This window comes from Euleptes europaea, chromosome 12 (assembly GCF_029931775.1).
Source record: "Euleptes europaea isolate rEulEur1 chromosome 12, rEulEur1.hap1, whole genome shotgun sequence".
Classification (NCBI taxonomy): domain Eukaryota; kingdom Metazoa; phylum Chordata; class Lepidosauria; order Squamata; family Sphaerodactylidae; genus Euleptes; species Euleptes europaea.
The window spans coordinates 65,550,102-65,576,697 of record NC_079323.1 but is presented as its reverse complement, the minus strand read 5'-3'; the positions used below and the strand labels follow the sequence as shown (position 1 = coordinate 65,576,697).

Here is a 26,596-nt window from a genome sequence, read left to right as displayed (position 1 = left end):
ATCCCAAAGGATCAAAGACATTGAGAGACAAACAGATTTAGCAAGGGCGCCTCTATTCACTGCACCCCTCCATACTAAATACATCCTAGCACCAGCAGCCTATCTCCACTATTTAGAGATAAATAATTATAGAAAGGCCTTTACCCTGGCCAGATGTGCAGCCTTACCATCTGCTTTGCTTGAGGGGAAATATAAGAAGACACCCTGGGAAGAGAGATTCTGCCCCTGCAAATCAGGGGACTTAGAAACTGTTGAGCATGCCCTCCTAATCTGCAATTTCTATACATTACCCCGTTCGAAGTTTATTGAGCCCCTCTTATCAAGATTGAGACCTGACAGGCCAGGTGAAAGGTTTGAGATGCTCCTACAAGGGAGTAATCCTTCAACCACTCTTCAGGTTGCGAAATTCTGTTTAGCAGCAATGAAAATTTGTCGCCTTAGAACAGCGCAATTGACAGATGTGTCCCAGCTGTAATTCTTTTTTTAAAATGTTTTAAAAATGTTTTAAGACTCGGACTGTAATTCTTTGATTGTAAGAATCTATTAGTCCATGCTTTCCGTTTTATCATGTTTTGACTGGCTAAGTGCCACAAATAAATTGTCTGTCTGTCTATCTGTCTGTCTATCTACTGAAAATAAAATATCCCCACCAGGTCAAGAATAGAGGCAGTTTAGTTAGGCATATTAATGATGAGTACAACAGCAATGAAAGATTGTAACCTCAATTACAGGGAATCAGTAATTTCAAAACATGATGTAAATGGGTTACCTTTTGCACTCTTGATGGTCCTCTGCAAAACATGCTGCATGGCTGATACTGTCTTTTCACAGGCCACCTGTAATTGGCAGAAAAAGATTTCAGTTCTACTAGTGTTTCATTGGCTCTGTCCACTAATGATACTGCTTTATTTATCTTTAAGACACTGATGAAAAATACAAGTTAAAGAGCACATACCTATGACAGACATATTAATTTAAATGGCATTTCACTAGAAACACTCTGGAATGAGTTCTGGATAACAGGCATTATAAGTAAAGTTCCTTTGATTTAGGATGTATTTTTTTCAATTAAACCTTAAAATGAAGGGGGCAGAATAGTAAGGAGAGAGATTTTCATTCTGGATTTATAGCATCAGATCTCTACCAGTGTGGTGTGGCGGTTAAGAGTGCTGAACTCGGATTTGGGAGATCCAGGTTCAAATCACACACTGTCATGGAAACTCACTGGGTGACCTCGAACCTACCAAACACTAACCTACTTTACAGCCTGACTTCATAGGGTCATTGTAACAATAAAATGGAAGAGAGGAGAATTATGTAAACCACTTTGGGTCTCTACTAGAGAGAAAGCTGGGTATAAATGAAGTAAAAAACAAACAGACAAACAAACCCATACTGAATTGCTTTTATAGTCTTTTTTGCTCTCTTAAGTTGCAGTGTTTCAAAAAGTTTGAGGCAGTACAGCAGAAATGAAATTGCCATATAGTGTGACAGCGACTCTGTCATTAAGAAAGTAATAGTTTTCTTGTTTTCTGCTCTCGATATATAAAAACCACTAACAGTGAGTGAAAGGCTATGTAAAATGATAGAATAGTGTTCTACTTTTGTACTGGTTGCTGACACATTCACTCTTTTCTCCTTTCCTTTTAATTTCACAGCTACCTGGGTTGTAAGAATTTACAGTAGAGAGAGAGAGAAGACTATTTTTCTGCCATCATGGAGACACCAGGAGAATGTGTATCTGTACCTTAAGATTGTCGGGATGTTTGTGTGTCCAGGCCAGGAGCATGGCAGCAAACAGGTCCCCTGTTCCAACAAAGACAGCATCCACCTTCGGAGACTCCATTCGGATTCTCTGCGTCACTGTGGAGCCATTTGCTGTAGCTGTTCAGGGAGACACATATTTATTCTTCTCAATGTATGTCATAAAACAGGCACTTTTGGTTAGCTTGGGGACAAACCGGGCATTTAGCTTATAGGGGAAATCTGCAGGGGCCACTGCAATGGAACACGGTTGGCAGCCAGGAGCAGTTAAGCCCAGTAGCTCTGCTAGTACGGCAGGGGCTACTCAGTTCAGAACTGGCCAGCAGTGCCAGCGATGTCTTATTGGTTCACTTATTGCCTCTTCTGCTCTGGCACTGCGCAGGAGGAAGCAACCATGCGCCAATAGTCATTGTTGACTCCACTGGCCAGTCTGAGCCATGCAGCTCCTGCAATGCTGGCTTAGAGCCCTGCGGTAGCCACTCAGCCAGGCTTCCTTCTGGGTGAGCCATTTTACCTTCCCAGTTGACTCAGGTAGATAAGATAGCACCCATGTGACAGATACTGCCAGCTCACCTCAGTGCCATGCTTTTACACATCACTCCAAATTTATTTCAGGCCTGAATCTGAAGCACCCTTGGAGAATTATGAGCACTGCAGCATGTACACAGCAATAGTGTGAGTGTAGAGGAAAAGCATTGTATTGGGCTCAGAGTTCAGATTCCTCAGAATCTTAGTTCGCTTTCTTTCCTTTTACAAAAACATGTTTCTGTGCCCTACGTAGGAGCTCTTAAAAGCCAAAGCTTTGATTCAATAAGATTTCCAATCCAGTTGCCTGAATGGTGTCTTGCCCCTTCCTGTGATTAGCAAAACCAAAATAAATTATGCTAAGTAACTAACATTGCAGAATTCAGCTTTTCTTAGTGCAAAATTTGAACTTCCTGAGGGAATAATCTTATATTTCTATTAGTGAAAATGCATACAGCCGAGACGATGAGACAGGCATTCAATGCGTAAGAGAGGTGGGATGCCTGACGAGTTGGTTCCACAACAGCCAGCGTGAGCTGTCACAGCTTTTGCCCCATGACATCTCTAGATATATGAGTGGTATATAAGAGAAGATGTTATAGCTTGTTTCCCTTTTGCCTTAACTACACTCTTTAAACTGTGATAATTTATAGCAAAATGGAAGAGTATTAAGTACAATTTTAAAAGAGAGCAGGAAGAAAGGAGTGTGCTACAGGTGGGAAGAAAAATTCTCTACTCATAATCCATCAAGCACAGCTGCTGCATGATTCCCATTCAAGAGGAATTTTGCATGTAAATGAAGACTGGATGAATTGGGCAGAATGCAGTTATTCTTAGTGGACTTGACATTTAAAGTTTAAAGTCCCTTTAAAACAAACAATGGTCATTTATGCATGGTCGCTGTAACCTCCTTTATTCCCTGTTTCAGCCAGGATCTAACTTTTCAGTATGCACGATATCCCATTCCTTGGTAGCTCGACGCTGTTTCGACGCAAAACCAACCAGGGTCTTCCCGTTCCTCTGTTAATCCCTCTCCCCTGAGCTCAGCCCAGCTCAAAGCAGCATGCAGATAACTAAACAGGGGAAACACAGAAGATTGGCTTCTCTCACAGCCAATCATGAAGCAGTGTGTAAAGAGGTGGGATTCAAGTGCTTCCTGCTTCCTGCTACCTCGAAGCTCTTTCTGAGAAAAATAAAGTCTTTTTAAAAACGAGGCTTGGATTTCTCCCCCACCCTTCTTTCAGATTGCTCTATTTTTTGGTTTTTGTTCTTAAAATGCTTTTTTATGTGGCAGTTGGGTTTGGGGGGAAGGAAACCTTCTCTCACGGTGAGCACTGTGAAGTAAGCCAATTACAGCGCAGCATTTTTTAAAGGGGTGGGACTTTATTTGAGCTTGGGAGACTGCTTTTCTGTATTCATGGCTCGATTAGCACACAGTTTTGTCCCTGACCATTCAAGCCAATGCATACAGTTTTTCCCAAATCGGGTTACACTACTGTGCAATGAACCCAGGTCCAACCAGGGAGATCCAACCCATGCATAAAAGGCCAATCATGACTTACTTTTCCTGTGGCTTCCTAATGCTATCAGGTAATCATTTCCTGAAGGTGACTGAAGGTCTGAGCTGGTGATTACTACGGTCTCTGGTCCCATATTATGGAGTATATCCATTACCTTTCCATAGATGAAAAGAAATAAATAGAACTAGTTATGATGCTGCAGGTTAGCAGCTTATTAACTCATCAGACAGCAAAAAGACTACTTAACTTGGATTTCTTTCCATTAGTGACTAAAAATCACATCTAGCAACAGAAGCGTTCTTGATTATAGTCTATGCCCTGCAGATCTTGTTGACAGGGTTAAATGGTTCAAGATTGATCCGCTAACTGAAAGTGACCACCTCCCCCTGAAAATGGTGATCCAGGGAAAACCAAAATTATTAAGAAATCACCCTACAAAACAAAATTTAGAACTTGAGGAAGGAAATGTCCTACAAAGAGTCAGATGGTCCCCAGCAGTAGAAAAAGAGTTTTATTCCTTATTTGAGTCAGATTTGATGAATAACCTAAAATCAAAAATGAGCAAAGCCTGTTCTCATGAGGAAACTATGGCAATATATTCGCATATAGTTACACTCTGCAGTGCCAAGGCAAAACCTTTGGGTATGCATAATAGTAAGCCTTCTTCTTGGTTTGACCAAGAATGTCGTAAAGCTAAGACCACCCTGAGGACCTTATTTCAAATTAGCAGACACTCAGAGGACCCCAATAAAGTAAACAAATACTTCAATTATAAGAAAATTTATCAGGAAATGGTCCGTAAAAGAAAAGATCTTTTTTTCAAGATAAACGGGACCAATTGCATATTGTGGTTAAAACTAAAAATAGTAAACTCTTCTGGAGAATTGTTTCTGGTAAGATGGGTAAAAAATTAGAGAAATCGGAACCCTCAATATTGCAAGAAACATGGATTGATTATTTCACCACCTTATTTTCTGAAATTCAAATTCCACCTATCAATATTATTGAGCCTCTTGAGTTGCATGTGCCTTCCTGTCCTCCTGTAAATTCAGAAGAAATAGTTAAACTCATTAGTGGTTTAAAGGCAGGTAAAGCTCCTGGCTCGGACGGCCTTCCGGCGGAATTTTTTATCAAAAATAAAGACTGGTGGGCGCATCCTTTAGCCAAGGTATTTACTGTAATAGATCAATATGGGGTGGTACCTGATGCCTGGCTAAATTCAATAATTATCCCCATCCATAAGAAAAGCGATGCTGATCTACCAGAAAACTTTCGCCCAATTAGTCTGCTTAACATTATAGGCAAATTATATGCCAAACATCTGGAACTCCAGCTGATTGAGTGGGTAAAGTCTAATGACATCGTTGGTCCACAGCAGATTGGCTTTACTAACAAAAAATCCACAATAGATTAACGTTAACGTTATCTCATTTAGCTTAACGTTATCTCATTTAGCTGAAAAGTACTCCAAATTAGGCAAAAACAAATTATACGCTGCCTTTATTGATTTAAAGGGGGCATTTGACTCTATCTCTAGAAAATGTCTATGGGACAAACTATTGTCCCTTGGAATCGATCTCCGGCTACTTTTTCTTATTAAAAAACTATATACTAATACTTCTTGCCAGGTTAAATACTCCGACAAGGGATGCTTAACCTCTAAAATCCCCGTCTCCAAGGGTGTCAAACAAGGATGTGTTTTGGCCTCTCTTTGGTTTAACTTATTCTTGAGCGATCTACCTCAAAGCTTTCAATCCATCAATGGCTATCCTCCTAAACTAGGAGACCGCGCAGTTCCATTACTGGAACTGCTGACTCCAACACTAGATATATGCTGCTCAAGATCAATTGATCAAGGAACTTCTAAGGGATAAAAGGAAAGGAAAGGAAAGGAAAAAAGGAACTGCTGTCAACACAGTCGTCCTGACTTATATAATGATTGGCTTCCAAAGATACCTCAAAACTTTCCATCAATATTGTCAGAAAAACAAATTGCAAATTAATTACTCTAAAACCAAAGTGATGATCTTTGCAAAAAGCTGGCATCCAGTGAAATGGAGTACTGATAGCACCCCAATAGAACAAGTTTAAAAACTACAAATATTTAGGCATCACATTAAATTATCGTCTATCTTGGATAGGGCACAGGAAAAGGGTGCTAAATATGGCTAGAGACTCAACAGCACAATTAAAACACTTCTTTTTCTTCAAGGGCAATCAGAACGTTACCGCGTCTATTAAAATTTTCAACCTCAAAACTTGTAGCCAAATACTCTATGGTATTCCAATTTGGATAAGGGCCTTTAACAGCAATGTGGAGAGCCTTCAGGCAAATTTTATAGGACAAATACTAGGAATCCCAAAATGGGTCTCATATTCAACCATCTCTCTGGAAATTGGCTACAATTTAATAGAGACGAAAGCCTGGATATTGACTTTTAAATACTGGATTAAAATCCACTTTAGAGCCAACTTGAAAGATCTAATGTTCCATCTTCTGAAGGATCCAAACAGGGCCAGCTGGTTCTCGGCAACTTTAGCCAAACTTAATCAGAAATTAACCTGGATGAAATATTAATGCTAGAGGAAAAAGTAGCTTTTTATATAATTAAACAACGACTCTTAGATCACGAATATCAGAAAATATGCCTGCTCACTCCACCAGTATGTTCCCCACTTAAAATGGGTTTGTCAATATTACCTGGAAGGATGCAGCAATACTTTAGTCCACTTGAGGAACCTCTTCAATGGAGAGCATTTATGCTAGCTCGACTCAATTCCTTTCCATCTAAGGTTTTATACAGATTTACTAAGACTCCCTTTAACAAGAGGGTATGTCCATGAGGAACGGGCCAGCCAGACGCCCTACATCACATTATTTTAGATAGTCGTTTACATGAAGAGCCCAGTAAAAAATTTATATTACCCTTAATCAGAAAATGGATGGCCCCTTATAGAACATCCACTTGCCAATTCTTGCTGAACGACATTACAACTGATGTTACAGTGAAGGTGGCAGAGTTTTTGGCAGAAGTTGTTAAGGTTAAGATTCAAACTCAATTTTAATCTAGATATTTATTATCTGTTTATCTCTGACCTTGTGATCATCAATTTTATTATGCCAATCAAGGTTATCTGATTCTGATTCATCATCGACTAAAAATGGCAAAGCCACTATAATTAGCAATATTAACACAACAGGAATATTCCCTAGTGACTCTTGGAGTATTTTAAAAAGTAGAATAAAAATGAAAGATAGCTGTTAACAAGTTGGCAATTCTTCCTGCTGCTAGGGAGAACTGTAAGTCTTGGCTTTGTAGGACAATAACCAGATATTCATGGCATAAGGATGTTTATCAGACCAACTAGGAAAGGTCATGCATCAGCAAAAGTATTCCAGAAACCAACTGCATTCATTAGATTAAATGGATTGCTGGAGTATCTACACAATCCAGTAATTGTGTCTCCAGACTTTGTGTACATTAAAAACTCCAAGGCAGGACACTGATGACAGTGGGACTTCCCACCATGAGACATACAACTTAACACAACATTGTGTCATGTTAATATTACACAACTATGAATGTAGTCCTCTATCACACTATTCAAATAATAATAGTGCACTATTATGCAATTGGGTTAACTGTACTTAATTATTATGATAATATTTTATATAGCACATTTAATGTACAGAAGTACTTTGCAACTGCCACATTATCTTAGCAGAATCAGCCTCTGTGCTCACTAGTTCAATCTGCCCAGTCTTGGACTGTAGCCTGGTTCTTTCATCATGGATCAAGAGCCTCAAGGCATAATTTACCAATCCCACTATCATTCACTGACAAAATTATCTTTTCTGAAAGGGACAGTATGAAAGCAAGAACTGGAAACTGTGGACTCTGTGCATGCAATTTCTTCAGTGCTGTGCAAAACAGTGGTAGCTGGCAAAGGCATAAGCAATGAATTATAAATGATGCATAAATGTCCTGAGTGGAGAGTCAGGAATTTCATCTTGGATAGGTAATAATAGAACTTAAAGGTCCTTTGTGAGAACCAACAGGGACCTCACACGAACATATAAATGCACTACTAGATTTCCTTACTAAAATGCTTTAGAATGGCTGGTCTATATACTCAACCCAATGGCAAAGTGGAAGTTCATTATGGTAGTTGCTAAAGGAGAAATATAATACTCCCATGCAGACACGAGGGGGCAGTACTGTGTAGTAATACACTGTAAAAGTCACTTTTGAGTTATTTTCTCCAGCGGACATGTGCCTCCATGACAGACAGTGTAAACATTTCTAATGTAGGATGTTTCCCCCCCCTTAATGGACAATATACAATATAAATATTTACATAAGCTTCAGTCCCCATTTATACATGCAATAACTGTGCAGAGTCAGCAGCTTGTATGAATCATCCTCTTTGTGTAGAGTCTTGCCTATGTGCCCCATGCCATTCATGCAATTAAAACTGGGTTGTTAGGGGTTTTTTTTCAGGCACAATGATGCAAATGGTAGGAGCTGCATCAATAGCAAATTCTGCCTCTGCGCAGCTCCTGGCAGACCACAAGCTCATCAAGCAATTTACCATTTGCCCACAGGTGATCACAGGAGCATTTAATGGGGTTTAAAAACACAAAACCATTTACTGATATACAAACATCAGGGCTCCAGATCACCTACCTCTATAGCATCTTTTTCAGTGCGGATCTTTCTGCCAGTGAGTAATCTACAAAGGAGGAAATAATATTTTACAAGTGTGTTACCCGAAAAAATAGCTGAGTCATTCAGCAGGCTCTGCACATTACGTTTTCACTCTTGGCTTGCCATTATGAGTAGTGTTGCCAACTCTGCATTGGGAAATACCTGGAGATTTTGGGGATGGAGCCTGAGGATGGCAGGGTTTGAGAAGGGGAGGGACTTCAATTCTGAAGGAGAGGATGCTGGAGACTGGAACGCACCTTTCAATCTCTCTCAGGGGCAGCACAGTAGAGACGTGGCCGAGGATTGGAATACCCAATTCGGCGTTTCCCAAAGTCTGCGCAGAAGCAGACCAGCAGATGAAGTTTCTCGTTTGCGCCTCCAAAACTGTGAACTACAGCACCAGATGGCCCAAATGCAAGAGCGAATGGATGCACTATGCCGGGAATGGAGGCAAGGGGAACATCCGGTGCGGCCGCCGCCGGCGCTGCAGCGACCCGGTGTCCCTCCACCCGGTGCCCCTCCACAGGCGCCGCCGCAGGCTCCCCCGCAAGCGCTCCCGTGGGCTCCGCCACAAGCACCCCCGCAAGTGCCGCCACTAGCGCCTCCACAAGTTCCGCCACAAGCACCCCTGCAGGCGCCGCCGCAATTCCTGCCGGGGTGGCCGGGGTTTTTCCCTCTGCATTGGCAGTACCGGCCACCCCGTCCTCAAGCATCCTTAAAAGACTTACGAGTGACTTGATGGCGCTGCGGAAGCGTTACCCTATTTTTTACATCAAGTTGACAGCTTCATGAGAGAGCAGAGGCAGTGGTTCCCCACTGAGGATAGCCAGGTGCGGTATGTATCCTCACTATTACAAGGGGAGGTGGCAGATTAGATGATCCAGCAATTTGATTCACGGGCCAGATCCATATAGACTTCAAATGGTTTCATGTGGGCCCTGAGACGGCGGTTCGAGGATCCTTTCAGAAGTGACAAGGCTAAGGCAGCAATCCTTCAATTGCGCCAAGGCACCAAGTCGGTGAAGGAATACGCTAGTGAATTCCAACGCCTAGCCAGCAGAATTACTGACTGGAGTGAAGCTACTCGAGTGCAGTACTTCCATGAGGGCCTGCACCCAGAAGTCCTATATTGGGCTTACATGCAACGTGATCCACCTACCCTCGAGGAATGGGTCCTACTAGCGGAGGAAGTGGAAAGCTGCCGACAATCCCTCGCTCTCTCCAGGCGCCGAGCCAAAGAGACAGGTCCACGACCAGACCGTGCCGCCCCTCCGCCTCGGAAAGCAACAGCTCTGTGTCGGACAGAGCCAAACGTTTCCAAAGAGGAGCATGCCTCACATGCGGGAAGATGGGGCATTTCGCCACTGATTGCCCTACTCATGCCGCTCACCCCAAACCGAGTCAGCAAGCCGAGACCCGTCCCCGGGGTGGCGGGCAGAACCGTCGCGTGAGCACTACTCCAGGCGGGCGCAAACCGCCCGTCGCTCTCCACATTTCTGATGAGTTTGCTCATCAGGGGTCGCCAGCACCCTTCCTCACCCCATCGGGGGCTCGGATTACAAACGAGGCCCCACCGGGGGCCCGGATTACAATCGCCACTGGCCCAGCCGACACGGATACATTGGAGGAAGAAGAAGACGGAACTTGGGGATCCATAGCCGCCCTGAACCTCGTTCCCGCCCAAGAACCGGCAAAAAACAAGCAAGGTCTGCAGTGAATGGAGCGCCACTGCAGACCGAGGTGACTGCACCCTCCACAGCTCCACTAATGGTGAGAGAAGTAGAAGACACAATGTTTCTTGATGTAATCTTACAACATTTTAAGGGGGGGTCCCCAAGTAGCAGTTAAAGCTCTAGTGGATTCTGGATGTGCACGTACCCTAATTAGTGAGGACACGTTTAAAACCCTAAATGTAAAAGCTAACGTTTTACCACAACCCCTACGATTCGCCCAGATGGACGGGAGTGACTTCAAGGGGGGCCCAGTTGACAGGCGAACGGGCATAATTGCCATGGGAGTGGGAGACCATTGGGAACAGATCCGTTTCACTATAGTGCCAGGCATTCGTTTTCCAGTAGTCCTGGGAGTGAATTGGCTTCGGGGGCATAGTACCATTATTAACTGGGCAACCCAAACCCTTGAATTCGCCCTACCGCAATGCGAACGGCACCGGAAGGAGGTAGCCATCCTAAACTCTGCCCTAGCGGTAAAGGATGCTGATCCACAGTTACCTCCCAAATATCAGGACTTTGCAGATGTTTTCGATGTCAAAGAGTGTGATTTACTACCCCCCACCGCTCCACAGACTGCTATTGAAGTGGAGGGGGGAAACACTTAACTAAGAGCAAGATTTATCCCATGAATCCCAAAGAAAAGACAGTGTTGAAGGACTTTATTGACAAGAACCTGGCACGGGGCTTTATCCGCCCCTCCAAAGCCCCCCACTCCTCACCTGCCTTCTTTGTGCGTAAGAAGACAGGTGACCTAAGACTATGTATAGACTTTCGCAAACTCAGCGCAGTCACCCAGACTAACGCTTACCCCATTCCCCTCATTCCAGATCTCCTAAGCCAGTTGAAAGAAGGACGCATCTTCACCAAATTGGACTTGGTTTAAGCGTATTATCGCATAAGAATTCGTGAAGGGGACAAACCTTTGACTGTTTTCTCCAGTTGCTTTGGGATGTTTGAATACCTTGTAATGCCGTTTGGATTAAAAGGGGCCCCGGTGGTCTTCATGCAAATGATTAATGGGATCCTCCATGATTTGTTGTATAAAGGAGTAATTGTTTACTTAGACGATATCCTAATTTATTCTAAGAATGTGGAGGAACACATCTCCCTAGTCAAAGAAGTCCTACAGCGACTCAGGGAGAACCACCTCTATGCTAAAGTTTCCAAATGTGAATTCCATAAAGAGGAACTAACCTTCCTAGGCTATAGAATCTCGCACCAAGGAATAGCCATGGATCCAAACAAAGTGCAAGCAGTAGTTGACTGGCAGCCCTTGGCTACTCGCAAGCAAGTGCAAAGATTTCTCGGTTTCGCGAATTTCTACCGCAATTTCCTCAAAGACTTTGCACAAATTGTACTCCCAATTACCAACTTACTCAAAACTAAAGGTAAAGGCATTACTGCTACCCAACCCTCCGCTAAGACAGAATGGACCCCAGACTGTCAGATAGCCTTTGAGACTCTGAAACGTTTGTTTACGACTGAGCAGATACTGAAGCATCCAGATTGTAACCGCCCTTTCATTGTTCAGGTAGATGCTTCAGAAATGGCCATGGGAGGGGCTCTCCTGCAGGAGGGAGACGGTGGCCAGCTATACCCATGTGCCTATTTCTCCAAGAAACTTTCCCCATCTCAGCTCAACTGGCCGATTTGGGAAAAAGAAGCCGCAGCTGTAAAACACGCCTTAACAATCTGGAGACACTTCCTGGAAGCTACCCCGACCCCTTTCCAGGTTTTAACAGATCACAAAAATCTGGAAGCTTTAACTGGGACTCACAAACTCACCGCGAAACTGATCAGATGGGCAGACTTCTTTTCTCGCTTTCGGTTTGTAATCAAACATATTCCGGGCAAGAAAAACCTTTTGGCTGATGCTCTTTCCAGACTTCCTCAGTATCCTGTTAAGGTGGAACCACCCACTGAGTCCCTGTTTACTCCAGAGCAAAGAGGTGTTCTTCCCACCTTGGCAGTCCTCACGCGCACTCAGGCGCGACAAGCCCAGGTCGAGAGCGACTCTCCACAACCCACTGAAGCGGTCGCCCCTCCTGGTTCTCCGCCGCCATCCAGGGATGCTAGCAGTCACTCTCCACCCCAACCCCAAGTGGAGAGCGATCCTGTCATTCTGGCAGGACTGCCCCAGTCTTTCCGTGACACTTTGATTCGTGAGTGCCTAACCAAAAGGGATAACAATGCACTGCCTTCATGTCTTGAGCAGCGGGGGGAACTATGGGTCAAGGACTGCAAATTGTACGTGCCTAAAACGTTACGAGCAGTGGTGTTAAAACTAGCTCATGGAGCAAAAACCTCTGGGCACTTTGGATTTGTTAAAACACTGCATTTGCTCCGTCGTCAATTCTGGTGGGCGGGAATGCATTCTGATCTGGACTCCTTCATCCGCAGCTGTCCAGTATGCGCCACTGCCAAACGTCTAACAAGCAAGCCCACTGGACTGCTGAAACCGTTAGAAATACCTCAAGGGCCATGGGAGGTGATTGCCATGGATTTCATGACTGATTTACCCTTGAGTCGAGGGAAAACTGTCTTGTGGGTGGTTACAGACCTTTTTTCCAAACAAGTGCATTTGATTCCTTGTGCAGGCATGCCCTCTGCCCAAAGACTGGCTCGCTTGTTTGTGACACACATATTCAAATATCATAGCTTCCCGCGCAAAATAATTTCGGACCGCGGCTCTATATTTCTAGCCAAGTTCTGGAAAGCATTCCTCAAACTGTTGGGTGTTGAACAAGGTCTCTCAAGTGCCTTTCACCCCCAAACAGATGGACAGACAGAAAGGGTGAATGCTGTTCTAGAATGTTACCTCCGATGTTATGTGAATTATCATCAGGATGACTGGGCTGATCTACTGCCTTTTGCAGAGTATGCCTATAATAATTCTATTCATCAATCCACAGGTTTCAGCCCATTCCACATTGTGTACGACAAGGAATTCAGCCCCGTTGGACAGGTGCATGTATCAGGGGAGGAGGAGGGCGCTGAATTATCAGACTGGATTCAAACCATCCAGTCTACCTGGCCATGGTTAAGTAAAAACCTAGAACGGGCCAAAAGAAAGTATAAGACCCAAGCTGACAAGCATCGATCTGCAGGCATGTCATTCAGGGTGGGGGATCAAGTATATCTCTCCACCAAAAACCTCAGGTCTCTACGGCCCTCCAAGAAACTGAGTGAAAAATTCATTGGTCCTTTTCCTATCACTCGCATAATTAATGAAGTCACAGTAGAGCTGCGACTCCCCAAGAGATTGAAAAGGGTCCATCCAGTTTTTAATGTCAGTTTATTGAAACAGTACGTGCCCACATCCCTGTGGCATCCTGAAAAGCCCCCCGAGATTCCCGAAATGGTGAGGGGACAAGAGTATTGTGAGGTTTCCAAAATCCTCGATTCCCGCGTTCATAGGGGAGGCATGGAATACCTAGTGCGTTGGAAACATTTCAGTCCAGCCCACGACGAATGGGTTAAACACCATCACACCTCCGCCCCTCGCCTACTACGTCAATTCCATGCTTCGTATCCAGAGAAGCCCGCCCCATCGTGACATGGAGGGGGAGGGCTCTAAGGGAGGCAGAATGTGAGGCTGGGAGCGCAGCTGGAGTCAAGGACAAGTAGCTTTGTTTATGTTATGACGGTCTGCACCCCAGCTGATAGCTGTAATCTCTACAGAGACTCTGGGAACCAGAGTCAGCCTGCTTTCTAACGGTGCCTTTCTGATGTATATGTATTCAACCTTCCCGCCGTTTCCCCACTTGAGTCCTCGCTCCTCTTTCCTGTAAGTTGCTTCTTTCCACTTTATGCTTTCCAAAATAAATGGCTTCTTAGACAACTCTGTTTGGATGTTCTCTTGTTTGGGATTCGACAGGTGGACCCAGACGTTACATTTAATGCCATAGAGTCCACCTTCCAAAACAGCCATTTGCTCCAGCTGAACTGATCGCTGTTGCCTGGAGATCAGTTGTAATCCCAGGAGATCTCCAGTTACCACCTGGAGGCTGGCAACCCTAATTATGGGGGATGATGAAACTTCTCATTAGGTGTGACAATATTCTTTCAGGTATTGTATCATCTTCCATCCTCCCACAGCCTAATATAAATACGTGATAGGAATAGGTATTGACGTATTTTCTGAATGTGGATATACATACCACAGAACTATGATTCATTCTGACTTTGCTTACAGAGGTCAATTTTTATAATAGTTAAAACAGTTGTTTTCCTAATTTGTCTATTTGTATGTTTTGAATTAATTAAAAATTACCATTATGTCTTAGCTATTTTGACTATGAACAACAAAAATCTGAAAAATGATTTTTGATGGACCCAATTTATTCCAATAATGAAGTGGGACTTATTCAGTAAATGAAATGTCCCTACTTATTCAATTAATGAAATGGCCCTATTGTGTGAGTAATATAGATTAACTATTTTGGCAATTTTAGTTTTAAATTTTATAAATGACTCACACATTAATTAATAATCCAAATGATCCATTTCTTCTTCTCCCCATTTCCTCCTTTTTCACGTTTAAAAGCTTGGGTAAGAAATGAAAAGGGTTAGGGAGCTGACTAATGTCAATTCTGCCCACAGGAACACCCCCATTGATGGTGGCACAAGGACTGACACCAGAAAAATGCTGCCAGGGAGCTGAGCCTTGCCCTGCTGTGCGGCTCCCCTACACCAGAACAAGTGCCCTTGTGCCGACGTCCATGCCCACTTAGCCAGCGCAAGTTGGCATGGACGTCGACGTAAGGGTCATGCCACCTCCTCAGCAGCTTCCCCTCACCCTCTGGTCCAGATTGCACAGTTAGGCTTTGTTAATTTAACATTTTGTAACCCATTAGTATTTATCCTGTTAACAGGCTTTTTGTTAACCTTCTTGGTTACCTGATTTTTCTAGGTTGAAGATTTTTCTTCCCCTTGTGTTTTTGGTTTTGCTGCTTACATCTGGGGAATTTGTCCTTAGCCTATTATGGCACACAAGGATTTTGGGGGCATTCAGTTATTCTGATGAACAGATTGTTTCCTTGATTAACCAACTTCTCTTTTCAAATTTTTCTATGCCTTTAGATTATGGAAGCATGTGGGATAAATTATTAAAATCTCATCTTAGAAAAATGAAAACAGATACACATGCAGGGCTGTAAGAGATTATTGCAGAAAGAACATTAATCCAGTATTTTAGGATGAGGTCCCCAGGTATGTTTCCCTATAATGAGAAATTTAGAGAAAAATGGTTTGCTATCCTAAATAAAGGTTTAATGGATTTGATGTTTTCTTTGACTTGAACATAAATATCAAGGGTCTGGAGAATTGTTGCAACTTCTTCCATTTATCCCAGACCCCTGAAGAACTGTAAAGCCCCAACTGCGTGCAGTTCTAGATCCTTCTTAATCACTTCTTACATCAGTGTTCCAAGTCCATGATTTGACTTGCTTGTGTGTCATCTTGTATACTAGTTTAGTGAGTTTGAGCACTATGCTGGAACAATGGATGAAGGACAATTGCTTATGTAGACTCTCTTCATCACAACATTTTGGCATTTTCTGCTGAAATGGTTCTCAAAGGGGTATGTGTGTGTGTTAAGTCATTTCCGACTCATGGCGACCCTTTGAATCAATGTCCTCCAAAACCTCCTATCTTTAACAGTCTTGCTCAGGTCTTACAAATTGAGGGCTGTGGCTTCCTTTATACAGTCAATCCATCCCTTGTAAAAAATGACAGGACAATAAAACAGTACAAAATAATAATAAAAATTCCTATAATCAAAACTTCAAAAAGACAAAGCCAAAGAATATATCATAAACAGCATTGTTTCTTCAGTCCTGGTAGTGGACACTAGTTTCCATTAAAAGGTTCTGAAATCATGCAAATGATTTGCACCTATTTAAGCTCACTGGCATACATGCAGTTTAACAAGAGTTGCTCGTAAGATTCAGATTATAAGTATTAAAGCCTTCCCTAGTTCTCCTTAGCACCAGGTCTCCCAGCAGAAGACTGCCTAACTCGTACAGGACATTAGAGCAAAGCAGCTAAAAACCAGCAACAGAGAATGTTATGGTAGCTACAACCTACATATAAGTAGATTAATTAATGACATCTAGAGGGGGCTGGCAGGCAAGGAAGCAGAGAAGTCAGACAACAGAAGAAGGGACTCTAAAAGTAAAGAGGTCAAAGAGTATGGGTGTGGAGGAGGGCAGATCCGATAGGGTAGTTCAACAACCCTTGATTCAGAGGCTGTGAACAAGCTAATTTGATACAAAGCACTAGGCTGCACACGTGACATGACAATCTAATTTCCAAGAAATTGAAGTCTGAAGTACTTTGATTATTCAGCTGCTTGTTCTGATGGCAGGGCGTGTCCTGAGACATGGAACTGAAATCAAGAACAAGAACCAAACAATCTCTGATTGTGTTGATGCCCTGATATCATTTTATGAGTACATGGGGAAGGGAAATAAATGTAAACTTTTTTAAGTGAACAGGCTGTGAAAACCACAGAAAGACTATGCATCTTCAGTGCTCTTTAAGTACACAGTCAATATTATTTTTAAACAACATACATTTTAATAAGTACATTAAAAATGAAACTCAAATATATTTTCTAGAATGCAAAAGATATCAAACTCTTTTTTATTTACCAAAAGGCAATTTATCTCACTAAGCAGGAATGAAATACAGTTTGACTTTATCCTTTAAATCTTCAAAAATATATGGAAAAATATTACTTACTCAGCCTCAACTTGATTAGGTGTTATTATATCTGCTACAGGCACAACCTTGTCTCTGTAAACTGGAAGAAGATCTTTTGGAACATACTATAAAAATAAGGAAAATGGGTATTGGCTTTAGAAAGTTTAGGTGATTGACTGGATTATTTCAAAAAGTTCAGGATGTTTATTCTGTGTTGTATAAGCAGTTCTCCCTCTCAGCTCAGCCTAGACATTCATAAGCATGTAAGACAGGGAGAGATCCACAAGCATGTGGAGATCTCTGAATCAGGGAATTCTGAATTTAGTGCCTGGCAATATTGAATGCTGACGATCTCCAGATGGCTGCCCACAAACAAATCTATATCTCCAAGTTTTGAGCATCCATTTATCAGTGTATCTGATTTTATGAACATTCACAACATTTATCTGGTATTGTTAAATTTCAAGTAACTATCTAGTAACAAAACTTTGAGCATTCATTAACATATACCACACACACACAAGCTGGGATCCAAACAAGCAAAAGTAACTGCACTGCTTGTACATGAGGGCTTTTAAATGGCAACCTTCGCCAAGGTCCGGGGAGAGGTCCTTCTGGAGGGATGTTCCATAAAGCACAAGGGAGTGCCGTCAGAAGGGAATAGTACCCCTCCACTTGAACTGGAATGGAAACACTCACTGCTCACTCATGGAGTAGGAGGGGCTTTGGGTTTCCCCCACAATTTTTGTAAATTTGTACTGCAGAATGCAAAAGGAGGAGGAGAAAGACGTTGTAATGGCATGGACAAAATTGCCAGGATCTCTTAGCATGCAGAATGATTTAGTCCTCAGTTCCTGTTGAGGCTAGTCTTCAGCATGTTCCATATAGTTAGGGAAAGCCAATGTCGTTTCTACTGAAAACTGATAATAATTTATTGAGAGCTGAACATGAAAGGACAGCTGAAGGAATATACTGCTTCTTCCTAAGACACACATCAAGTACAGGGCCAAATATGATTTGACCTGGTTTCTTTAGCATAACAACATTGTTATAATAATGGAATTACTAACCATATAGCCTTCTCCATCCCTCGTGTCACCCATCACAGGATCACACACTGCAGGAGAAAATTAATTTTTAAAAGATGTGGGAAAGTAATATTGCCACAAGAAAACATTTTAAAAGAACAAACAGCCAACGGAATCCAACACTGCTAGTTTCATTTCAAACTTCTATTGCAGATACAGCAAGTCACTATTGCCCTGAGTTGTTGATCTATGAAAGAAGTAGTTCTATAAAGAGATAGTAAGTAGAAGAGTTGGTGTTCATATGCTGACTTGATCTACCGTTCAAGGAAGAATCAAACTGGCTTACATCACCATCCCTTCCCCTCCCCACAAGAGACACCCTGTGAGGTAGGTGGGGCTGAGAGAGCTCTAAGAGAGCTGTGACTGGCCCAAGGTCACCCAGCCGGCTTCATGTGAGGAAACAAATCCTGTTCACCAGATTAGCCTCCACCGCTCATGTGGAGGAGTGGGGACTCAAACCTGGTTCTCCAGATCAAAGTCCACCACTCCAAACCACCATTCTTAACCACTACACCACGCTGGTAGACATGATAGACTGTGGATTTGCTCTGTGCTGTCAGGTGAATGCTTCTCAAATTGAGATTAGTCAAATCATCAGCAGTAACCTGAAAATGTTTCCTTTAAAAATCACTTGAGAAAGATACATAATTACTGAAAATATAATGTTCATCTTAAGTGGTCTCACTGAACAACTAGGCAATACATCACAATGACTAAAATTAAACACTGCTAATTTGGAGCGGTGGAGTCTGATCTGGAGAACTGGGTTTGATTCCCCACTCCTCCACATGAGCGGTGGAGGCTAATCTGGTGAACTGGATTTGTTTCCCCACTCCTACACACAAAGCCAGCTGGGTGACCTTAGGCTAGTCACACTCTCTCAGCCCCACTTACCTCACAGGGTGTCTGTTGTGGGGAGGGAAGGGAAGGTGATTGTAAGCCGGTTTGAGTCTCCCTTAAGTGGTAGAGAAAGTCGGCATATTAAAAAACAACTCTTCTTCTTCTTCTTCCTCCTCCTCTTCCGCTTCCTTCTCCTCCTCGTCTTCCTCCTCTTCCTCTTCTACTTGTTCTCCATATCACCCTCCTCCGCTGCTGCCTTGTTGACATGAGAGCAGATAACCAGTGAGAGGATAACTGCCAAGTCCCACTAAGACATCAACTAGATTAGCCTCTTCTTGTGACCAGACAATGAGCTACAAACTTATTAGTACCATTTTATTACCATTATATCATGGCTGACAAATTCTTCTGGAGTACCTGTGTGTGCATGCGTGTGCACACAGACCTTTTTAACTTGCCTTTTCCCCCAAAAGAACTCAAGGCAGGTTGCTATTATGATAGTGACATTAATAGCAACCTTATCCAAACCATTTTGTAATCTCTCTTTCAGCTATCTATATCATAAAATTTTTGCCCTCCCAGAGCCTTTAGAGAATGATTGGGAGGGAAACCAATTAAATGGCATAAAATTGAATTGATTGTTCTCAGAAACTTACCATATACCAGATTGGAGTTCTGTTGCTTTAGCTCTTTGACAATATCAACCACCATTGAAAGGAATGATTTGTCTCTTGTGTAGCCTTTGAAAAGATGAAAAAGAAAATTACATTTGGAAAAATATTTTTTCTCTTGTAAACCTCTGATTAGTCAAAGTGTCCTCCCCCATTTTTTAGAAGCCAAAACAGAATTCAGCATATGTTGAACCAGCCCACTTGAGTGTTTGCCATGATCACAAAGCACCAGCTACCAGTACAAACTACCACTCAGCCCACATCAAAAAGATGTCCATGGCATGCCAAATCTCTTTCCATGCCTGTGAAAAAAATTTCAGATGATCAGCTTGCCATGACCCAGGTTCCATTTGAGCTTGGAAAATAAGTGGCTGGCTAGTGCCAGAGATTTTTTGCACTAGCCCTTTGTTGTCCTGTATGGAAACTATGAGGAGTCTGCAGTGTTAGAATTGATCTGCACAGACACGTGAAAGAGTTTTCAGTCCATTTTCCCCAACATCTTTTTTGGGGGGGGGGGGACAGATCAAAAATCTACTCCAAACCCTCCTATTCAGCAAATCCCTTTCTGGTGTAAAACCAAGTAATTCCTCCCCTCCATGTTTCTTGACTAGCTTCGAGCCAGTTCATGTGCTGAATACAGAACTGCTTATTTCCATATGTGAATCAGCCATCACAAATTAAACACAACAGTTGGCAATTTCATCTTTTCTGAGCTTGATTGGTACATGTATGGATGACAAATAATGGGAATCGGGGGGCAGGGTTTCTTGAAAAGGTTGTTTATGAGCAGCAAATACCCTGTTTCTGCAGAAAAATAACCCATGGTCAAATTGAAAAAAATCTAACCAGCGACTACCAACAAACTCCCAAACTACATCAGACTGAAGGGAGTACATACACATTTCCTACCAGTGTTGGTGTTTGGAAGAAGTATCAGACACCCCAGAGGCGAGTGAATACTGCAGTCAGCACGTATACAAAAGTGCTATTTTATTTCACAGTGTCCAAGTGCTTTGCAAAGCATCCACTTCTCTCAACCCACACAGAAATATATACATGATACACTTATATACATAACTGGCACAACCTGCCAGCCAATCAACTGTTGGCTGCCTTGTCTCCAGGACCATCTAGCTCAGTCCAGTGCAAGCCAGTTTTTCTGCTCAGTCATGAGCTGTCATGTGACATCACCAATCACCTGGCTGTCACTTAGATTTTTTCTATCTGCTTGCCATGTGCAGTCTTACATATCAACAACCAGTACCCAGGAGTGTCCCACATGGCTGGTGTGTGTGTGTGTGTGGGGGGGGAGGCTGCTGACTCCAACAGAGAAGTGGCAGTTCAGCATTCAGACTAACAGTTGGTTCAGAGATCAGATGAGACCATGTTTTAATTAACCCAACAATGGTTAGTGTAATTGTCTGAATGAAGGCCGCTCAGATTCCTCTGGGTTCCAAAAATTGTCACTACAGCTTGTGTGTGCATGTATGTATGTGTTATTACTGTTTTTATACTTTTGTATAAGTTGCCTTGGATGATTTAGCGTTGGGACGCCAGAAAATAAATTATAAAGGAAATAGGCATGGAAAAGGGGGCACAAAATATTTCACATCCAGGCACATTTTTCATGCTTTCAGATGACTGAAAACCTTGAGCAAAAAAAAAAAAAAAAAGAGGCAGGCAGTGCATTTTACAAATGAAATAAGTATGTCATGTTTCTTCCCACAAGTATACTGAATACAACACTGTGAAGTTAACACAATTCAAGATTCTTTAAATGACTGTGGTGTTGTGGTTAGAGTTAAAAGGGAGTATGCAGTCCATCTGATAAAATGCCCAATATTTTGGGGATAGGATCAGCAATATCCAATACCTTTCTTGCTGCCCCAACACAATTCCTGATAATATCAGTCCCAAACATATTGGAATGAGGAATCCTGTCACGGAGGCTGGTTGGCCATTTAAACTTTCAAGGAACATTGTTTTCAACGGGAATACCTGCCCTCCAAAGTCCAGGTCTACGCCCACAGTACATAATAGCCCAAGGGGCCAAACTTTGTGGAACTCTAAGGAGCATGCAGCTGCTGCCCACCCCCTATTTTCCAGTTGTCCTGTGAGGCAGGTTCAGATGCTTCCAATGCTGGCAGTACCTTAAAGGGGCTAGCGTGAAGCCCTGGGACCACTGATGGGGCAAAGCGCGGCCCTGAAGCCTGTAAATGTCCTGAAGATTGGGTGCAGGGTAGGCTCATGCTTGCCCAATAGGTAAGTCCAGGGCAAGTTCCAGACATTTCCCTGTTTCCATTATTTAGAGCACCCTGTAGCTGGCTGGCATCACAGTTGCCCTTTAAACATTTCAACGGGGGTAGACCTGGCCTCCTGAGTTCAGAGGCCAGGTCTTCTCATTGAAAACAATGGCCCTTTAAAGTTTAAATGGCAAACATGCCATGTACCAGCTAGGGTGGGGGCCCTTTCTCTCCCCCCCCCCACCACATGGGAAAATCAGGAAGGGCACAATTATAGTTCTAATTAAATGTTGGGTGTATTGTTCTGATATTTCCAGAATGACTTTCCGGAACGATAACAATACTCCCAATCTTTAACAAAAACAATAATCATAGCCTTCCAAATATGAAACTAAAATTATAATTTTGCAAGTGTACATTCCTAGGCCTTTCATACAGGGACGTTTCCCCGCGATCACCACTGCCAGTTGCTTTAGGGCTTCCTTTTGATTATGCATAACTTTCCCGACCGTCTCCCTGAGTGTTTTGCCCGTGCTTTCCGGATGCTGTTTTAGCCAAAATCAGGAAAATGCGGGCAGAACGCACGGGAAGATTAAGGCGACCTCTGACGGTAGGAAAAAGCATGCATAATCAAAAGAAACCGCCGAAGCAGTCGCAGGGGTGACTGCGGGGAAACGTCCCTGCATAAAAGGCCCTAGTTAGTGTTGGATTAGGATCTAGGAGACCCAGGATTGAATCCCTGTGTTGCCACGGAAGCTGGCAATTGCCTACCAGAACCACTCACCTGGCAACCCTAGTCTGAAAGGTTGGTCAAGATCAGAAAAACACCCTTAAAAGCAGTTCATTTATATTGAAATTATATACATACCTTGGAGAAGGAAAGAGAAGAATTGAGAATGTTGGAGAATTAATGAACTGGATATGTAAAAAATCAGGTCTTCCCAATTTCAATTTGACTACTGAGTACCCAGCTTGCTGGGGGTAAAGGGAAGATGACTGGGGAAGGCACTGGCAAACCACCCTGTAAACAAAGTCTGCCTAGTAAACGTTGGGATGTGACATCACCCAATGGGTCAGGAATGACCTGGTGCTTGCACAGGGGACCTTTACCTTTTACTGATACCTAGTCAGCACCAGCAAATTCATCCATTTTGCAGCCAAAAATAGGGGGATTCTGACTACAAAGCTTTCAGATGTCTACCTGACAGTCCAAAATAGGCTCATCTGAATATGGCTGTGCACCAGCAATAATACCCTGGGACAATATTCTCAGAAAAATCTTTTTGGCACTGCAAAGAATTGGCGACAGGGCTGGCAGACAATGGCAGATTTTACCCAAGTATGGGTCACCTAGAATGTAAAAGACAGTGTATATCTGAATTGCTATTTGCTTTAGCGGGGTCACACCCATTTCATCATGCACACTACTCCCTATTACAGTATAGCTGAGAGGGAAAAATTAGAAATATCTTGGGAAGAACTGGAATCTGTTTATGCTGAAAATTCATTGCTTCACCAATGCAATCTCATTCAGTTTGTTATTAAATACCTTCTTTACCTCCAAGAACTCCATGGAAACCAAAGGGGAAAAATTATTTGTCAGCTGTGCAACACCCTTCATGCCAGAGTTGCCTTTGTGGGTTATAATTCTGGACCAGTATCATTACATTTGCCCGTTATCTCTGGCTTTAAAAATACCTCCTTTCTTGTGGAAGTCATATAAATCAATATGGCAATCAATTTCATCCAGCAAGCTTTAGAAGCAGCTTATTCACTGCAGCAGGGAACATAGAAATTGAAATTAAAACCAAATGTACTGTATGCAATGAAGTGGAACCCTGTTAATCATCTGTGAAATAGTCAGACAGAGTACTGACTGGAGGCAAACCTGTGCATCATAAAATGTCTGCTGGAGTTTCCTTGGCAAGAGTTGACATAATACTGGGTGATCACTGACCGATGGTTAAGAAACCAGAAGACAGCTGAATGAGCAAGTAATGCCCCCTCACAAACCCGCCAGCCTTTCCACAATTAAGTGTTTACCTGAAATTAACTCTGGGGGTTACCGCCCTTTGTATTCCCAGCGATGTACTAAGAGTTTGAAAATGTTATAAAAAACATCGCTTTAAAAGGGTTTTTGGATACCACGGCTTATAAATGGTTGGAAGACGTCTTCACAGCTAAAGGGGCCAAACAAAGTGCGAACAGTATTTTTTATAACATTTTCAAACTCTTAATACATCGCTGGGAATACAAGTGCGATAACCCCCGATATCTCAGCATAAGTATTTCAGGCCTATTAGTATTCACAGTCTCATTCTCACAGAAACAAAGACTTACACTTACCTGTAAGTACATAGTCATACTTATTGACATTGTTCAGCTTCAATCCCTCATATAGTTCATGAAGTTCATCCGAATTTAGCACCTGCCCCTTCCAGTGGTCATAACCTGAAGGGTGTGTGTGGAAACAACAACAAGAAAATGTGAACAGCCTTATCATTTAGAGTCAAACTATACATTATGAGGGACATTCATGATTGGATCCTCCAGAATTTTTATACCTTCAAAATGGCCAGATGGCGAGATCCCAAATTGGACTGAGACCATGATGTTGGGGAAAGAAGTTAGCCCTTCCCCTCCATACCAGTCATTACTTGAAGCAGCTACTAGAAGCACTAGGGGGAAAAATACAGGTACCCCTTTGCTTCAGGAGGCAATTTCAATTTTGGCTGCTCTGAAGCCTTAAAAAATGCCAAAACCCCAGACATGGATCTTCTGTATAATGTGTAGTTTCACTTCAAGAAAAAACATTACAATATTGAGAAGGGATCATCAGTGAGCAAAACATATGCTATATTGAGCAGCTAGAAATTATTTGTATGCACACAGGGAATGACGGCATAACCCGGAAGCACACATGTTTTGAGACCCTACTTTTTAAGGAACAGAATCAAGAGATTCTGCATGTAACACTAGCAGACTCACTAGATTAGCAGACAATTGCTGAAAGTCTGATTTCCTAGAGTGATGTAAGAATATGGTGACAAATCTAAGAAATCCCCTGTTCAGACTTAGCCACAAGCTAACTAGGTGATCTTTGGCAAATTGGCACTACAGGGAAAACAATACTATGTAAGGATTACTGATATAATACCTGTGAAGTATTTTGAACAATCTAAAAGTGCTATGTACATGCTAAGTATCACTATCCTCCTCTAATGACATGGGACAAAGACTGACATTGAATAGCCAGTATCAATATGCATCCACAAGCTCTGTTGTAGCCCCTTCCCTACCTAACAAAGCAGAAAAGAAGTCTCCATTAGAGGAACATCTCCTATCCAGCATGCTGGAAACATACCCTGTGTAAGAGAATCTGTGCATCTATAAGAGAGGGGGGAAAGACGGCTTCTTGCCTCTTCTGCTCCAGTAAGCCAAGTGTCTAGAGATGAATGGGGCGTGACGGCCAGAGACAAATTGCCATCACCATCTCAACTAGCATGCCTTGATGACCCTGAACCAGTAGAAAGGTAGCATAAAAATGTTTTAAATAAAAATAAATAAGTTTAAATAAATAAATAAATAAATAATACACAAGCTCACTTGCACTCACATATTCACACACCTGTGCACACATATTTCTTTGTAAGGTATCTGCAGACAGGCAGGATAAATCTGAACCTGGTGGTGTGACCTTCTGCAACTGGTATGTTCATTTCTTTATTTACGATGAGCCTGCTATAACACTTACACAGGAAATTATCCGACTCTGAAGCAAGCAGTGATCTAAATGGAACATTTGAGCAACAATTATCTACGAACTCCCAGCAGACACTACGGATGCTGGGGGCTCAAAACTGCCTTTGCACTGTCTCTTTAAAGTTTACAACCTACATACTAAGGGATCTTTCAAAACAAGCCCTAAATATAGGAGTTAACCATTTACAGGTTGAATATCCCTTATCTGGAAATCTGAAAACCAAAATGTTTCGAAATTTGAAAGCCTTGTAAGCTTGCCAGTAGAAATGCCCCAAGCCGGCACAGCTGAGCCAGGCAAGCCAGTCGCCTCGCGTTACCCTTCCCCACGGCCACCAAGAGTGGGACCAAGGGGCACTTCCCGCCCCCTCCCCTTCCACTCCCTCTTCTGCCCACCAAACAATGTTGCTCACTCACTCCCACTGCACCCAGTGGGTGCAACCAGTTCCGGGTCTGCTGGCTCCTTGGCTGCCCCAGTTGCAACTGCCCCCTCTGCCTCCTGCAAGCCTGAGCCCCCTGGGCGGTGTTGGTCTTCCAGGAGTCCCTTGGGGAGCTTTTGCTGCTGCTGCTTCTCCAGACAAAGAACAGACAGACGGGCAATGTGCAAAGGAGAACTGGAAGTCCCAGGGAGAAGATAGCTGAGGAAAAGGAGTGAGTGGCTGGAGGGGAGAAACTTTCACCTGGAGGCAGCCCCCCCTGCCGTTGAGGATATCCAGAAAAAATCTAAAACACTTCTGGTCCCAAGCATTTTGGAAAAAGGATACTCAACCTGTCCCGAACAGTAAGTTGCCACAGTGCACTCAGTCACTTGGCCGTCTTCACTGCCCTACCAATCGGTCTGGAGAATTTTACCAGTTCTATTAGGGTTGGCTGCCAATCTCCAGGTAAAGCCAACCTCCAGGTAAGCTTTCACAGAATTACAACTGATCTCCAGACTCCTAGAGAAAATGGCTGCTTTTGAGGGTGGACTCTCTGGTATTATACCCCGCTAAGGTCCCAGCCCTCCCCCGGCTCCATTCCTAAATCTCCAGGAATTTCC

General features: G+C 42.9%; 1 protein-coding gene across 1 annotated transcript in view; it reads right to left on the bottom strand.

The window, feature by feature from the left end:
* Positions 1 to 26,596, bottom strand: part of PDXK (pyridoxal kinase) — an 83,350-nt gene that overhangs the window by 5,676 nt on the left and 51,078 nt on the right. Inside the window, exons 3-10 of the mRNA XM_056858421.1 lie at positions 24,145 to 24,249; positions 19,541 to 19,624; positions 18,027 to 18,073; positions 16,996 to 17,081; positions 8,498 to 8,543; positions 3,852 to 3,963; positions 1,748 to 1,884; positions 770 to 836 (exon numbers count right to left, since the gene is read on the bottom strand). Coding sequence (XP_056714399.1) covers positions 770 to 836; positions 1,748 to 1,884; positions 3,852 to 3,963; positions 8,498 to 8,543; positions 16,996 to 17,081; positions 18,027 to 18,073; positions 19,541 to 19,624; positions 24,145 to 24,249 — 684 coding nt within the window. The remainder of the gene's footprint in view (positions 1 to 769; positions 837 to 1,747; positions 1,885 to 3,851; positions 3,964 to 8,497; positions 8,544 to 16,995; positions 17,082 to 18,026; positions 18,074 to 19,540; positions 19,625 to 24,144; positions 24,250 to 26,596) is intronic.